Genomic DNA, 18,466 nt, shown 5'->3' with positions numbered 1-18,466 from the left:
ACCTGAGATCTCTCAGACCTCGTGAGCAAACGAAATGGTGTAAGACTCGTAAAAATATAATGAGAGAGTACAGATCCCTTCGTCAAAATCGCAATTTCTTTCACGATAAACTTTCCTCCAACGATAAATCCTTGAAGATCCACAAACGTTGGCACAACCATAATGAAGAGATATTAGCGAGAACTACGACGACGAACGACTAACGTTAATCATCGAGTATCGCAAGTTTTTATGTTATATGATCCGGTATGCGATTCTCCAATTTCGTTTGCAGAAGAATCGAACGTTGGTTGGTTGGCTGATAAGACGAGCGTTCCTGCTAGTGTTGATTCATGTAATTTTACATACTACGTTCGTTAGAGAATTGTATTCGACAACGCGATCATGCAAAATGAGACAATAAGCGGTAGTGTTTGCCGGCACATTTTCTTTACAATCAAATTCTATTCTTACGTCTACGGTAGCATTTTTCACCGATTCGTTTTGTCGAGAACAATCGATGATTACAAACGGACCGTAAAGTAGAAACAGTGAGACGGTGAGGCTCGGTTCGAGGTACTCGTATCCGTAATAGTTTTTGCAGAAACGCGCGTACGTGTCGTATAGAATCGACCATCTGTTTTTATCGAAATCCAGATTCATATCGTCGTACGGATAACATTCCGAGTTCAGATAAAGTTTCACGTTTGTTAATTTGCAGTCGTCGAATTTACTCATATCCTCGAGCATAACATTCTTCCGACCTGTCTGCAGAGCAAAGATAACGTATCGTGGTTTCTCTAGCTGAGTCGCGGTCTTAATGGCCCACGAATGCTTGGTTGTACGCTGCAACAGCGGAAACTCATACAGATCCCACGAGCGAAAACCCATGCTGAGGTAGCGTCCGCTTTCCAGAGCGCGCAGCATAGACAACTTCTTAATTTCACTCAACAGCACATGTGGCATTCGCCATTGTATCTTGAATATGTTGATCACAGGCTCCACCACCGAAGCTCCAACCAGACAATTGTTGTCATTGCGCGATCGTATTAAGATCAACTCGTGACGAGCGTTAATTACTATGCGTCTGTAATCCTCGCAAAATCCCAATAACATGTAAAGCGGCACGCAAAAATTAAAATGTCCATTTACAGTAGTTGGATCACTCCAGCCAGCATTTCTCATAATCACGCTTTTATCGGATGATATTGTTACATAGTTTTTGAGCATACTCGTTATTCCCACGTTTCTGTTGCGATCAATCTCCACGCCATTGAGTTCGTATCGAATCTCATCAAACATGAATGCTACGCAATTATTTTGCAGTACCACATTAGATCCGTCAGTTGGATTTTTTATCTTCAATTCTCCCTCGATGTATAAGAAACTCTCGTACGGTAATGTATACAGATCCTGTTGTTGTATGGGTATTCTTATCTCGTCACTGTGTCCGAACGTTGTGTTGGCGAATGGGTTGTATGCGTGAGTCTCAATCTTGACGATGCGATCGTCAAAGATCGGTTCGTCCGCGATGTTGAGAATGTCAGTCATCGTTCAAATGTTTCGCACCGCGAATCCCAAAGATTGTAAAAACGCAACGTTTGATGCGTTCAATTTCTTTTTCTTAGCGCAAGATGATTGCGTATTAGCAAATCTCGATGTTGTTGTTGTTGTCGTCACGGGCGTCGTAAAAATTGTGTTGTCTCTCACGTCTTTCGATCCGTTCAGCACGAGCATCACACGCTAATTTTGTCGCCGTCGTACATGCACTCTAATGGTGATCTCTTCTCCTCGAAAATCGAGTAATCGTCCTTCCTGATCGACAACGCGTAACGTTAAATCCGTAATGCTCCGTACGATGATCGGTAGGTAAATGATGTGCGCCGGTGTTTCCGATATCTTATATCCTGGTGGTACCCTCGGTGAAAATTCATGTATCGTATGAACGAGTTTACCGTTGTTGTACGCACCCGCGGTGACATTACATTCGACGCGGATAATGTTCACGTTGATAATGTTAATCGGCACGTCCGACTCGTACCATTTTCGCGGCTGCAGTATACGGTTCGAGAATCCTAGCAGCGATCCAATATTGTTAGGCTTGCTAAAATTTATTCTGTAGGCGCATTTGATCTCGCTCCGCATCGTATTGTAATTAGCGCGGAGCACTATCGGCCATTCTCCAGCCTCGAAGTCATCGTCGTCAGTTTGTTTTTTATCACCATCACGAACTGCGTGTTGCGAACGTTTTCGTGAAATTGTTTTTTTTAAAAATTCATGTATCGCTTGCAGCTCGTACGATCCCTCGGGAATCGTAATTTCAGCATCGTCTTTGCCAAAGTAAAATTTATTATTCGAGGAATTCACGTTCGATATCGTGTGATAACTCTCAAAATCCGCTAGACCGAGTTCGTATTCACCATCGCTTAAATCTACGGTGGGCGAGTAATTTGCCGCGAGAACGCTGCTCTTCCCAGTCAGCGTGAATGTCATAGACATGTTGACCAAACTGTTTAACGAATACTAAATTAAATAGCGGAATGTATGTCTTTAAATTCGCGTGCATCGACCCGCTCGGAAAAACTGCAAGCACAATAGAGCGTATGACAAGGAGAGTACGACGTGGTGTAAGAAGGAAGGCGCTATAGACGTAGGACAAGGAGAGCATAATGGTGGGAAAAGGGCAGCGCTATAGACGTAGCACAAGGAGAGTATGATGTGTAAGGAAAGGAGAGAGAGAGAGAGAGCAAAGGAAAAGGTTGCAGTAAAAGAAATATAAACGTAACTTATTAAGATATTAAAAGTATTCTTGACACATTTCCAATAAACTATACATTTCGATTAAAAAATATATCAATGTAACATATTATTATTATTATTATATAATATACAGGAAGAAGGATAGGATTTTATAAAGAAGATACATAGCGATATATATGTTTAATATATAATTTTTATTCAAAATGTGTTTTCATACATATAATGTGTATGTGTTAAAATTTAAATTCGCGTGCATCGACCGTTCGGAGAAACTGCAAGCACAATTGTCCGCAGATGCTTTGATTATAAGTTTGATAGGATGTATAATTATAATCTATTTTTGACACATTTAAATATCGTATCAATTCATTCGGCGGGCGAAGATTGCCAAAACTGTCAAAATATATAGCGCGATTCCCTCTCTTTGCATACGCTACCCAGTGAGTACCCGAGCCTTTAGCGTTATCCAAATTTATGATACCGCTCTCGTTTCGATATATACCACCGATCGGTAATGAGTCACGCATAAAAACGCCTCTAAAATATGGAATGCGCATACGTTTTGCTAGTTGCAGCAGTTGTACGTTGGTAGTTGCACCCTTTGGCATTTTTAGTGTCTCTTTGACGTTTTTTTTTTTCTTCTTCTTTCTCATTGAGATTCCTCGTCCGTATTTGTATGGCGCGAGATACAATCCGCGACCTTCCATGGCGCGATTGTGACGTAGCATCTCTTGAAACTGACGTTGCGTAGATTTTCCGTCGTTTACCATCTTCGCTACACCAGCCGCTCCACCAATCAGAGATCCGAGAGCACCCAACACTGGTAGAATCGGTAATACGCCTCCGCGTTTCGCTACCGGAAGTATTCGTTTTTTCGTAATCTTTTTCTTCGTCGATGACTTTTTCATCCCCATACCCATTTTCGTCTTTGCTTTCATGACCGTCCAAACGGCCGTGGCGGCTGCTCTTTCGCCAAAATTCGAATCTTTCGCGGTAATACGTTCCCGCGCCCTCGCAGCTAGTATACTATCCGCTACGTGTCGTTCGCCGAGGTTGTTGCTTCGCGAGTAAGCTAAATCGTGTTCGCGAGACGCGACGTCCAATGGGTTGATGCCTCGATCGCCTCTAACCAATCGTTCTTGTAAACGAGTTCCCGGTCCGCAAAACTGATATCCAGGAATATGTAATTCGATAGGGAGTGCGTTTATCGCGCGATTCAACAGACCACAGCCTCTTACGGTTTTCGCTGACATTCGTAACAATCTTTTATCATCGGCGCTGGACCGTCAATGTGCGTTCGTTGCCACGGTCGATTGTAATGTTCGAAACAGCGACGATAGGTCTGAACCTCCGAATCAGCCTTTATATATTCCGGAAGTTTGTCCCACAGACGTTCCACGTAACGACCAAACTGTTTCAATAAAATAATCTTCGGTATATATTGCAACTGTTCTGAGGTAAGGTTGAGAATATCACAGTCATCCGACAGTGAAAGAAACATGTTTGACACTGAGCGGTTTCGATTTGATGCGCATCTATAAATAGGCTCTCCTCACCCTCCTCCTCCTCATAAAGTATCGTTAAGTCTGATTAGACAAGTCATGCGATTCGTGCTACAACCAACGGTAATTAAAGTAACAAATTTTGACAATAGACTAATGCCTGAAAAAGAAATACACAAACATGGAAAAATGTTACCGAATACAATACGCGGTCTCATTTGCGGCCCTTCGAATTGCGGTAAAACTAACTTGTTGATAAGCTTGATAGAAAGTCCAAACGGCATACGCTTTGAAAATTTATACATATATTCAAAATCTCTTCAACAACCAAAATATCAATATTTGGAAAATTTACTATCATCGATAGATGAAATTGGTTACTTTACGTTCTCTAATAACAGCGATGTCATTTCATCGAGAGAGGCGCTTCCGAATTCGGTTTTTATCTTCGATGACGTGGCATGCGACAAGCAAGATACGATAAGAGAGTACTTCTCAATGGGTCGACACTCAAGCGTCGATTGTTTCTATCTCTGTCAAACGTATGCCAAGATACCCAAGCATCTTATACGCGACAATGCTAATCTGTTGATTTTATTTAAACAAGACGGTACAAACTTGCGACATGTGTACAACGATCATGTAAATACTGATATGTCGTACGATGATTTTTGCGCGTTATGCCAAAAATGTTGGCAGCACAAGTATGGATTTCTAGTAATTGACAAAGACAGTTCAATGAACAATGGACGTTACAGAAGAGGTTTTAATGAATTTGCGGTACCGTAAAATGATCAGTTGCTATCGAAACATTGACAGAGCAACGTCTACATAAAAAAAACATGAGTGATCGTGAAAAGATTGCGCGAAAAATTGTACAGACGAGCGAGTCAATTCGCAAAAAATATCGCGCGTTAAAAACTGATAAAATTGAGGAAGATGTAGCGTTGGAGAAACAGTTTAAACCGATTAGCGAGCCTCTAAAACAGCTTGTTCAAAATACCATCGATGTAGAATCCGACGTATCGAAAATCGAACCGTTCGATATACTCGAAAAAGACCATGTGGAAAAGAAAATTATTAAAGTTAAAAAACGACCAAGAATCTCATATAATGATTTGAGCTCAAAGCAAAAACGATTAAACGTCTCATTAAATGATTTGCCGATAACTTCTACACCTAATCAAAGACGAACGATACCGGACACATCTACTCAGATAGAAATTGCGCAACCGCGTCAATTATCGTACGAGCAACCACCCGTCGACGAAATTTTTGAAACCACACCCGATTCGTTGGTTACGACGGTACAACGTGAATTGCAAACGTCCGCAGGTGTAAACATATTTCGAGAGCATTTAGGTCCACTCGGACAAAAATATATATTAACTGTTATGAATCAAGATAAAGATAAAGCTATGGATTATGTGTACGGCATTAAGTTTTCTAACGATGGAATAATGCTCGGTGATAAACATTTTGACGTAGACAAAAATGATAATATAATTATCAATGAAGTAAAATATACGGGAACGCCTGGTCTCTATGAATTAATTTTCAAAAAAATCCCCGACGATGAAATATATACCGAAGATGATTTGCTTAAATATAAAAGTATATTATTAGCGACGAATGCGCATAAACGTGGGAACAAAGCACATAATCCAGTATTAGGGACTAAAGGATATAAGTATAAAAATGTAATTGCGCCGTTGTTGTCTAGCAGAAAAGCTGGAAAGGGTATACTACCGCGCGCTATGACTCTAAACGACAATAAGATCGACTACGTGCATTGGAACGATCCAAACGAGTTGGTAGATCGTCTGCGATTACTGGATGCTTCGCGTCGAGCCGGTAACAATGCTCACGACAATGAAATCATGTCGATTATCGAAGAACTTCGCGAAGATGGTCTTATTATAAATTGAATGATGTATCGACAAAACTAATCAGTCGATCAGCGTCGCGTGACACTTTACGAAGCGTCGGAAAAAATGCCTATCAACAAATTTGGCTTATTCGATTCAAGAAATGATGCAACCGGTACAAACGGCTCTTGGGATAGATTGGTAAAAAGTTATGTGCACGAAAACGCTCTGTGTCGCATCGTTACAGACTTCGATGCGAGGTCGCGTAAGATTCGTCGTGTAGCGCAACCTGAGGCTGACACCGATGCCGTCAACAAATTGTACGTACAGTCTTGCGTTAAAAGATTAATGAATCGACAGAAACAATCAGACGAGAAGCTTACTTCGCTTGAGAAGGACGTGCGAGCATTACAGATTGCGCTAAACAATCTTCAACGCGCGGCTAACGTTAACTCAGAGACGGCTATCAACCCGAATGAGCATCAGTGAACGGGTTAGGAGCGGCTATCGAACGGCTATCGAACAGCTACGAAGGATTATCGAACGGCTGCGAACAATTATCGAACCGCTACGAAGAATTACCGAACTGCTATCTAATATACTACAATGAGTGGCAGTGGTAGTGAACGACCTAGCAGCAGCAGCAGCAACAACAGCCTCGAACGAGGCTATCAACATCTCAAGCAGGGCTGTGAACGAGGCTACGAACACGTTCTTCACGGCTACACTCAAGGTTACAAACAACTCAAGAACTCCTACGATCGTTCGAAAGACGTCTGTGAACGAGGCTACGAACGGGTCAAAAGCGGCTACGAACGAGTCAAAAACGACTGTGAAAAAGGCTGCGAACGGATCAAGAACGATTTTCGAATGGGTGAAGGACGGCGGTGAACAACGCAAGAACGGATTAAGAACGGATCAGAAAACGTGAAAAAATAAAAAAAACATAGAAAAAACGGAACTTAAAGAACGGCTCTTAAAGGACGATAAACGAAAAATGAGTGATAAAAAAGCAAACAACAAACAACCATCGAGAAAAACTGGCAAAGCAAAGAATCAACATAGTTTGGAGAGACGGCAGTTGGTAAACGAGCTGCACGCGCCAGCGAGAAAAAATTTTCCCCGAAGACACGTCATAGTGCGGGGATACGATGATCTGTGGCAAGCCGACATCGTCGAGATGCGTCCGTATGCTCGAGTCAACAAGGGATACAATTACATACTCACTGTTATCGATGTGTTGAGCAAGTATGCGTGGGTCGTACCGCTCAAGAGTAAAGGTGGAAACGAGACGGCCGATGCGATTGCGGAGATAATTCGAGACGATGCGAGATGCCCGAAAAATTTTCAAACCGATCAAGGAAAAGAATTTTACAATGCAAATGTACAAAACCTCATGAAGAAACACGATATTAATCATTATTCGACATATTCCGTCATGAAAGCCTCGATCGTGGAACGCTTCAATCGTACTTTGAAGAATAAAATGTGGAAAATGTTTACGCTCAATGGAAACTACAAGTGGATCGACGAACTATCGAGACTCGTTGAAGAGTACAACACGCAAAAACATCGCACTATCGGTATGAGACCTATCGATGTTACTCCAGCCGTCGCGGAGAAACTTTTACATACGGTGTACAGCAACGTAAAGATTGCGGCGCTGGCGAAATTTAAAATAGGCGATTCGGTGCGCGTGAGTAAATTCAAGACTTTATTCGAAAAAGGCTACACACCAAATTGGACCACCGAAGTGTTTGAAATTGTTAAGATACAGAAAACTAATCCCGTGACATATATATTAAAAGATTCGCGCGGAAATCCCGTCGCCGGTGGATTTTACGAATACGAACTACAACGCGTTGCTAATCCCGATATATATCTTGTGGAAAAAATATTGAGGAAGAGAGGGGATGAAGTTTTTGTGAAATGGTTGGGATTCGATAGTTCACGGAATTCTTGGATTCATAAAAATAATGTATTGTAAAAATATAACAAATATTATATAAAGTTTACATATATAAATATATATAATATTCAAATATATACACTTTTTTTCTTTTTTACAACGGTATTCTGTAATGCCCCCATGGTAGCGTATCGATACTTTTAGGTATTATATACCGTTTATCATCGTGTGGACTTAGAGCAATTTTTTTCTGCCGCATGGTATATACTTTATGCATTTTTGATCTTATAGTCGATTGCTGTCGCGTCATTTCAATTCCTTCGTTCAAACATTGCATGTAATCGTCAAATGTTATCGTTTTCGCGACGACGCTATTCTTGACACCTTTTACCTTTTTCGTATCCTTTTTACCATCTATTTTTAGCGCGTACATTTTTGCTCTAAGCCCGACAAATTCTGTCATTATCATACCGTTGTTTTCATCCTTCATCAGACCCGGTACCTTTTTATTCACGAGCGGTATACCGTACGCATTGTCTATCGCATAGTCGCTCGTGTCGAACTTGTCGATGTCGCGCTTCATATTCTCGTACACGTCTTCGCACTCAATGTGATATATGAGACTATCCGTGTCGGTGTACATGACTTTACATTTTTCTCTATACATTGGAATCATGTAATCGTGATGAAATTCGTACAAACACATCTTGGATACATCAAGTATACACATACCTACATAGATTGGTTTGTAAAACTTCACCTCGAGTCTACGCAATTCCACAGCGATTAAATTTTCCGAAAAAATGCTCCTGCTATGAAAATTTGGTTTCGCGATCATCGCCTCTGCGCCGTACCTATCGTCCCATTTTGTTATAAGTTTTACATCTACGCGATTGCGCACATTTTCCATCGTTTTGCCGAAAACTGCATTATTCATTAATTTGTATAAATTCTTTTCAAAATCATTTTTAGCCATTGTTCTAAATTGCGTGTTTAATTCAATATATGTACGTAACCATGGAGATTGCGCGAATTGTAATATGCGATGAATTTTTGTAACGCGAAGACCGTGTCGCGTACATTGCTGCAGATTGCGGTAGTGTATTACGTATCGTTTCTTATCGTATAAGGTCGCGAGCAACTTGTTCTCTCTCTTGCCGGGTGGTTTGTCACGCGTCGGACAAAACGGTAAGTCAGTATGCGCGTCGTGAAGATGTTGCGGGTACTCGAGATCGACTTCGAGGATATAGCCTGTAGGCGAATCGGACGCGATCGATGATAGATCAAAATTGCATATATTGTCGACCCATTGAAAACTAGCGTAAGGCAAAGGTTGACACATTGCCCATCCGTATAAATTATTTACATCGAAATACATTAGATACGATGACGGTTTCAATGGGTCGTATGACTGCATGTACTTGTTATTAGCATGCGCGTATCTGTTGGAACATTGACTCAAACCACCGCGTATACCTCGTTCTATAAACATTACCATATCGATGTCAGTGAGCAATTCAAACTTAATATTTGTATGCTTCAACATGGCATCCCACGTGTATCCGGGCAGAGTATAATAATGCGCAGGGTCGAGCCCGTAACTCTTGATACAATTGTCACGAAAATTTTCAAAAACATCTGCTAACAACAAAACATCGATTTTTAAATACAGATCGCTATATTCGCCTAGCGTTCGAATGGAGAATCGCTTCCACACAATCTCAGCGTGCGCGTAATCGCTCTCAGATACTGTGTTACCTGTCAAGGAACTGTAAAATAATTCGCGCGGAGGTAAACATGTATCGTGCAATTTATCTACACAATCGATATATTCGTACGGAAAGACGCCTTTACGCGTTAACAGATCAAAGTCTTCTACCCGCAAATTTTGATATTCAGATTGTAAAATTTTTAATTTATCTTTACTGAGAAAAGATGCTAATTTGTTGAGACTTGTTGTGAGAAATTTAAAAGAATCGATGAAACGTAATTTAATGTGATTTCGCCAATTGTCTTCCGTAAGTTTAACATCTTTCGTAAATGAAACGTATTTTTCTTTAGTTATCGGAAGTAGATCGATTCTTCCTTCGAACGCTGTAGCTATTTCCTCGATTATAAAATGTGAATCGTAACCGGATAAATTGTGGAAAATAATTGGAATATAAAAGGATTCCTTATAATTTAGATTGCAATTTGAATGCGCGGGACCTCTGTACCGCCCAGTGAGGTGGCAATGATCGTGTACGCGCGTATCGTCTTCCACGAATGGTTTCTCACATATGTGACATTGAGTAGCGCTGTTAAACTTTTCCAATTCTTCACGCGTCAAATTTATCATGGGAAGATTTGTAGATAAAATTGTTTTCACGCTCGTTGCTAAATTTTTTAATTCTTCAGCAAACCATGCGACGCAATTGGCTTCGCGACGAGAATGATACGCGGACAACAAATTATCGTACGAGCAATGTACATAATAAGCGATACTAAACACTTGATGATGCTGATATAAATTTTTTTCTGCTTCTTCTTCTTTGTACGTCTTTCTCAAAACACATTCCAGGTCGGCATACACGACGAAAGGAACCTGCTCCTTCCTGTTATAGTTGTTAAAAGCGAGCCACTTATCCTTATCGCTCGGTAATCGGATAGCGCAGTCGTTCATCTTCCCGCAGTCTACAGTATGTGACTGTAGTTTCTCATTCGAATAAAAATAATGTAGACATCTATAAAAAAGAAATAATAATTATATATATATTTTAACATTTATAAAAATAGAAATAATAATTATATATTTATTTTGAAAAAAATCAATAATATTAAATATACATACCGATCACAGATATATTTTTGTCCATTGTGTTTATTGAGTTGCGAACTCACGAGTCGCGATAAATTCTTGATCCACGCGAAATGTCCGATATCTTGCGCATCTTGAATGTAGAGCAAATTGGCGTGCTTGTCCCTCTTTTGCTCCGAAAGACGAATAGGAACAATATTTTCGTTTTCGATGGTATACACATTGATTGAAATATTGTTGTTAATTTCAAACTTTTTAATTTGATTAAGAGTCACTGGAAACTCAATGTCTCGAAGATTTAGCACATCCGTGTAACGCGGGTACGATAATTCTCGTTCAACCCTTCTTTCAGCGGGATACATAGCAGCAGTCACTGCCCATGCGAAACATGCATTGTCTTTGGATCGCACGTTAACTATCGCTCGCTTCATCATTATCTTTCGCGGTAATATAATATGACATCCCGCACGCATAGGATTATATTTATTTATATTTACAGTCAAATTATGTATACGCGATAATGCCCACCCACTATCACGTTCTTGAAATTCTTCGAGAGATGCTAAAGTGGGCTCGATAACACGTTGCTCGTACCATTCGCGTAAATCAGATGTACGAAATAGTTCACAGTTTTTTGTACTTACACTTTTATCGTTGTGCTTTTCACCCGCCACAAACTCACCGTTAAACATAGTATTCACTTTCACACTGCAGTGTGTTTCGATAGCGTCTCGCACATGTTCGAGCACGATATCACTCGCGTCTTCGAGAAACTGGCGAGGTTCGATATAATTGCTATTGATTATCGCACCAGTCGATATACGGTTCTCGAACGCTGTATCAATTTCTCGCCAAAATAGTGCAGCTTGATGCGCGCTGTGTCCGGCACCCGCGTGTACGAAACGTTTGCGCAACGCATTTTTCAGTCCTTCGAGTCGCGCGATCTTTGCGATCAACAATTGTCGATATCCGATCGATATTCGCGGTCGTTTAATTCGACTCTGCTCTTCCAACGACTTGATATAATCATCGCATCGCACCTCCCACGCAAAGTACTCCTCCACCGAATTTATCAAGGTGGATTGATGCGTTAAAACCTGCTCCATTTTTTTTTTTTTTTTTTTTTACATATAAGGTACACTCGTGCAAGCTTCGACAATAATGGCGAGATGTGACTCTCCGTTCTGATTTATATCTAATCGTTATATTCTTTTCAGATTGCGAAAACGTTATTCTTTCGTATAAACATCCGTCATTTCTATAATATCACGTCTCTTTATCTCACGCATATTTTCGTGGTAATATAATATAATATGACATCCTCTCCGCATAGGATTATATTTATTATTTATAATCAAATTAAATATACATGATAATGCCCACCCACTATGCGACACGTTATTCTTTAGCGCAAACATTCGTACTGTCGGTGCGTTATTCTTTAGCACAAATATCCGTACCGTCGACGGTCTGTTTATGTTATCATTTAGCCAAAAATTTTATCTCACGCTTTGTCTTATACATTTGTAACCGAATATTTCAATCGTCGTATACATTTGATTAGATTTCATCATACGGTGGCCACACACGGCGCTCGAGAAAGCACGTGGGGACGCGATTTTTAATAATTTCTAGCAACCTTACATTGGCGCTTGCAAAATTACGTCACAAATACTCCCCTCCTCATTACGTTTTGCGATATTACAAATTGATCGCAGTACTTTCAATAGTTTAGTATCGCATCAGTTGTCCGTGCATAAGGTTGTGCTAAAAAAAATGTGCTCCACAAAAGAAACCAGCAAGATGAATTTTTACATTCCGATTGAGAACGGTGAAATTCAATCAAAGAACATGTAAGTTTCAATTATTTTCTAAATATTATTTCCTAAAAATTATTTTCTAAATATTATTTTTTAATATATTTTAATATTTTATATAGCGTTTCATCTCGTCGTGCGGTTTGCATACTTGGAAGAAGGTATATCTTAACCCCGACATCTTACAAATATTTGGAGATTGGAATAAGCGTTGGAGCTATGTCGTATGTCGAATTGATACTTGGTGACAACCGAGGTAATCGATTAGTATTGCCTATCGTACTCTGGCACTCATTGATGCAGAAACGTGCAGACATTGAACGACATGTACAATCGACTGAAAGTCAACCATTATGGATTTGTGATCTATCTATCCAAATGATCGCATTAAACGGATCGAGAATTGTTAAATTAACATTATCTAATAAGTCTTTGTATATGCAACCTCAAACATTATTACATTTATTCGATTTTGAAGATTGCATCGATCATATGCATTCATGGTTGTGTCAAAATACACATTTCGTGAATGAAAAATTTAAACAATTTTGTAACGTCTTGCAACGAAACAATATTACTGATGTAAATGATGCTGTGAAAGCGATTCGCGAGAGTGACGCGTTCGATAGTGGATCACTCGTAGATTGCGAATTGTTGGCGTGTGCTATAAATGATATACTTTATGATACTTGTAACAAATAAAAAATTATTATTAACATTAATGTTTCTCTTCACACTATTTTATTCTACGACTCTTCCTCCTCCTCCTCGCGCTCTCTTAGTCTCAGTCAAACAAAGACGTTTACCTCTCATAGGATCATATGCATAGTCTATTTAAAAAGAGATACTCTGTTTAGAGAGAGATGGGATATGGGATCCCGTGTATATATTTGAGATAAATGTGCGTGGCGCGTGGTTAGTTTTTCCTATACGCTCTAAGAAGAAGCTTATTGCGTACTCGTGTCGCGAGGAAATATATGAATTGTGCTCGTGTCGCGAGGAAATATATGAATTGTGCTCGTGTCGCGAGGAAATATATGCGTTGCGCGTGTGTCTTCCGAATATGGATGAAGATAATGGTGATAATTATTTTATGATAATTTCCGATGAAGAAGACTCAGACATTGAAGTGCCGCTTTTAGAACTATCTAGTGATGATGATGATGACAATAACGCCAATATTGGAAATATTGGTTTGGATGTTATAGAAAATAATGGTGATATTGATATGAACAGTTCTGACGAAGAGGGTGATTTGGACGTTGAAGTACAACACTTAGTTGACAGTGACTATGAAAGTGCTGAAAGTGTTTTCGAAGATAGAATTGATCGTGCATTGGACTTAGCGGATATTAATTCTTATAATGAATTAACAAGAATGTGTTGCATATATTTTTGTTATGCAACTGCAGATGGCACATACTTCTGCACATCGTGTTTCATAAGAATGGCGTACCTTTTTGACGAGATTTGTGCTGTGCGTGAACACTCGATTAATATGTACGCATTAATACTCGGTTTATTTTGTAGTGAGTGTCGAACTCCATTATTTCAAATTTGACCTTGCAATATATGCCCCATTTGCATGACTTAAGACTTGTGTGAATACTACAAAAAAACTTTTATTATTATTGTGTAAGTGTAGCACATACACCGAGGACTTATGTGTAAAAACTAAACAAACTATTATTGTTACCTTTGGGGTGACACTTCCGAGAACCGGAGGCGCGAGGAGGTGACTCCTCAGTTTAACGAGGATCGTCTTTGTTTGCGGAAACTCTTTGGTGAGCTTCCGTATGAGGTGTGGGAGACAGAGGAACCGTGGCTCCCCGAAACTCTGCAGGAGGACTCCAGGTCGTCAGATGAGAGAGAGAGAGAGAGAGACTCCGAATAGATTGTAAGTATTTATAATTTTTATCATTTTAGAAAATATTTTTAAAGTACTAATAAAAAATGTTTTTTTCTGTTTCAGAGCTGCTACCCTAGATCATTATTTTAATTTTTTTAAATTTTATACTATAATTTTAATTCTTTTTATATTTTAATTTTTTCAATTTTCTATTACAATTTTAATTCTTTTTTATATTATAATAATTTTAATACATGCACAAACGCACACACACACTTTATATGTATACACATACACATATGTACACACTTTTTAAATAAAAATTTATGTTAAACTTATATATATATATATATATATATATTACTTATTTCCACCTTCATCATCTATCCCATCCTTCTTCCTCTGTATTAGATATAATTAGATAATAAGATAACATTTAATATTAGAAAAAAAAAACGTAACATACAAAAAATATCTTTTTCTCGCGTACGCCTTAGCCTCCGTCTTATCGCGCCTCCGCTATCCTCCTTCCTCTCTATTCTTTCTCTCGCACCCCATAACACGCTCTCCTTCTCGCTATCCTTCTTCATCTCTATTCTTTTCTCTCGCACCTATATCTCCTTTTCCTACCATCATGCTCTTCTTTTCTTACCATCATGCCCTCCTTTTCCTATCATCATGCACTCCCTTGTCATACACATACAGCGCTTTCCTTCTCACACCACGTCATACTCTCCTTGTCCTACGCTATATAGAACGTCTATCGCATCGTCTCTCTCTACCACGTTGCGAACGTCTATCGCACCGTCTCCCTTTACCACGTTGCGAACGTCTATCGCACCGTCTCCCTCTACCACGTTGCGAACGTCTATCGCACCGTCTCCCTCTACCACGTTGCGAACGTCTATCGCACCGTCTCCCTCTACCACGTTGCGAACGTCTATCGCACCGTCTCCCTCTACCACGTTGCGGATGTCTATCGCACCGTCTCCCTCTACCACGTTGCGGACGTCTATCGCACCGTCTCCCTCTACCGCGTTGCGAACGTAATTATTTATTGCAAATATACATTTTTGAATAAACAGAGTGGGGTGATTATTTTATCTATAACAGTTGACATTCCTCTCTCTCACCGTCAGACCTCCGCAGTCTTTCGGAGAGGACACTCCCTCCACGTGCGGAACCATATGTATGCCCCCCCCCCTTCCCCTCTCAATCAGGGGATGTTTGGTACCACCCTCCCCCTTAATCTGGGGGGTGGGGCATTTGGTACCTCCCCCTTCCCCCTCAGTCTAGGGGGGGACATTTGCCCCTTCCCCCGCGATTGAGGGGGACTACCCCCCTCCCCCTCCCCCCGTCAGTGCGGGGGGTGACGAGGTACCTCGCCTCGTCCCCCCCGCTTACCTCACCCCCCTCATATCCCTGGATTAGAACTCTCTATATATATCTATTTGTATATTATTGAAGATTTGAAATAAAAATACACATTAATTTTGTAATTTTCTGCTTTATTTATTAAAAAGACAATTATTTTCAACTAAAAAAATTTGACACTTTCTTAATTTTATAATAAAAACAAGTATTTTCCTTTGGTTTATAAATGATTCAATATAAATCAATTTATGACAAAAAGTTTTATATGATATAACAGTATTTTGTAATAATTTGTTAATATCTTTTCTCACTATATGTATATGCTTTGTGACGGCACGCCGTCACTAGCGGTCGCGAAGCCGAACGCCTGCTCCAAATTTTGCGACCCGGCGCCAATGGGCGCCCCACCGCGCGAACGATCGCGCACGCCACTGGGATCCCCCTCTCTCTCGAACGATCCGAGAGAGAGGGAAAGCTCCCGGGTATATAAGCCTGACCGACCGACGACCAGACACCTGTCCTGATCCTGAATCCGGCCGGGCAAGAGCTAAGCTCTGAAGCGAAGCCCACAGCTAGCTTCGATTCTCTCTCCAAGTTCCTGACCGTCGATCCGGGAGAAGGGTGTTCCCGGTGACCGACTCCGCTCCCGACCACGCGATCCGGGAGGAGGGTGTGCTCTCCTTCTGCCGGGTGTTCCCGGCGGTCACCAGCAGCGCGCCCCGGCGGCCCGCTCGCGAATAACAGCGCCGCGATCAGCGTACCCCCACGGCGACTCGCCCAATTGTATATAGTCGCGTTGCACCGCGAACCGTTGCGCACCCGCCTAGCCTGTAAGATCTTGCATGTACGGCGACCCGCTCGCAACCTCGCGCCGCTCAGCCTGATAGCACACCGCTTGTAACGCTTGTACCGTTCACGTCGCTCGTAGATAGCCGCTTGCCTAGTTCGTAAGTAACCGCACGCCTAGCCTGTACGTACACATACCGCTTGCCGACCTCGCTTACACCCCACATACACTCATCACACCTACACAACTACACTTGTATAAAGCACACGACCCATCTACATGTAAATACTCCCAATAAATAAACCACTGTTGTACGCAAACCCGGTCTCGTCAATTGGAGTCTTCCCCTTCTCCCGAGCCCTGGAACCGACGAGCTGGTCCGAGACGTCGGGAAAGGTGCACCGTTACAGCTTTATCACAATTTTTTTCTTACTCTGTAATATATTACAACTTAAACATTTAATAAAAATACTATATATATATCACACAAACTTTAGTATCCAAACTTTAGTACATACGCTTTATTATCTAATAATTATAAATACTTTATAACTATGTTAATTTAACAGCGTCTAATTATATTTTTCATCTTATCTTTTTTTATTTAATTTTTGTCATTAATTTAAGAAATAATTTTTTATCAAAAAATTCTTTTTTTTTAACTTAAAGTCTTAATAATATTTATATACTAATTTAAAAAAATTAGTAGCAATATAAGTTTTAATATTTTTTTAAAATAAAAATCTGTAATAATAAAAGCAGTGTTTTCAACTCTTTGTATCTGTTTGGTTATATTATAAACGTATTAAAGCTTAAGCTCTGATTAAAAAATTATGTTCTAAATATAACTAAACTTTTATATCACACGCACATGTTTTTACAAGGTACAATAAGTATAAAAAGAAAAATATGCTTTAAATTGCAACACTTAAGTTACATAAAATATTAAAAAGCAAAGTAATGGTAGCATTATTTCATTATTATAAATTTTAAAATATAAAATTTATACATAAAAATGACATTAGGAAAGACCATTAGTACCTAATTTTGTTTCTCTTCCCAATACTTTATTTGTGCTTTCATTGCTTTAATTTCTAACATATAAACACTTTTTTTCAATATGACAGTCTTTTTCATTTCTTCCCAATACTCTTTCTCCATAGTTATAGCGTGAAGTCTTTTCTGATGTAATTCAACTTGCTGTTGTGTTGCTTCTTCCAATTTCTGTAATCGAATATCTTGCTCTATTTTAACGCCAGATGAAATTTTGCTTTTGTTATATAAAATTTCACGTTTACTTTTTTCTAGTAATAAAAAACATTATTAATACATCAAACAATCAATGAAAATTAAAGTTACAATAATAAGTAATCCATAAATATAGAAAAAAAAGTTATTCAAAATTTATATACATTTAAAAAAATATATAATTATTTTATATAAATCTAGTTTTTTTGTACATTTTTTTATAGTAAATATTGAAAAACATAATTTTAAATTTAAATTTGAAAAAACAACAAATATAAATTTTATATGTTAATTATATGTAATTAATATGTAATTAATATGTCTCTTCATATCTTTACATTTATTAAGACAATTCTTTAAAATTTTGTTATTATTTATTGTAGTATTTGCTTTTACAGAATATTTCTTTAATCTATTTTAAATATTAGATATATTACTTTTATATATAAAATACATCTTAATTTGTTTTCATATGTAGATATATTATATATGTTTCCAAAATTACCTGACACTGCATTTTTGTTAAATTGACTCAATGGCTTTATGGCAAAAATATTGGTATCTGTTAACATTTTC

At 39.2% G+C, this 18,466-nt stretch overlaps 3 protein-coding genes across 3 annotated transcripts; 1 reads left to right on the top strand and 2 right to left on the bottom strand.

The window, feature by feature from the left end:
• The first annotated feature begins 5,051 nt into the window (after positions 1 to 5,051).
• On the top strand, positions 5,052 to 6,232 carry LOC140674688 (uncharacterized). Its single transcript, XM_072908442.1, has one exon. The coding sequence runs from the start codon at positions 5,084 to 5,086 to the stop codon at positions 6,167 to 6,169; it is 1,086 nt and encodes a 361-aa protein (XP_072764543.1). The 5' UTR covers positions 5,052 to 5,083; the 3' UTR covers positions 6,170 to 6,232.
• Positions 6,233 to 8,143: 1,911 nt separating this feature from the next.
• On the bottom strand, positions 8,144 to 10,686 carry LOC140674512 (uncharacterized). Its single transcript, XM_072908098.1, has one exon. It carries the CDS (start codon positions 10,678 to 10,680, stop codon positions 8,173 to 8,175), a length of 2,508 nt encoding a protein of 835 aa, XP_072764199.1. The 5' UTR covers positions 10,681 to 10,686; the 3' UTR covers positions 8,144 to 8,172.
• Positions 10,687 to 10,782: 96 nt separating this feature from the next.
• Positions 10,783 to 11,921, bottom strand: LOC140674783 (uncharacterized). The gene has a single exon (XM_072908551.1). It carries the CDS (start codon positions 11,919 to 11,921, stop codon positions 10,803 to 10,805), a length of 1,119 nt encoding a protein of 372 aa, XP_072764652.1. The 3' UTR covers positions 10,783 to 10,802.
• Positions 11,922 to 18,466: the final 6,545 nt, after the last annotated feature.

The sequence above is a fragment of the Anoplolepis gracilipes genome, chromosome 16 (assembly GCF_047496725.1).
Source record: "Anoplolepis gracilipes chromosome 16, ASM4749672v1, whole genome shotgun sequence".
NCBI lineage: Eukaryota > Metazoa > Arthropoda > Insecta > Hymenoptera > Formicidae > Anoplolepis > Anoplolepis gracilipes.
This window is presented reverse-complemented; position numbering and strand designations above follow the sequence as displayed.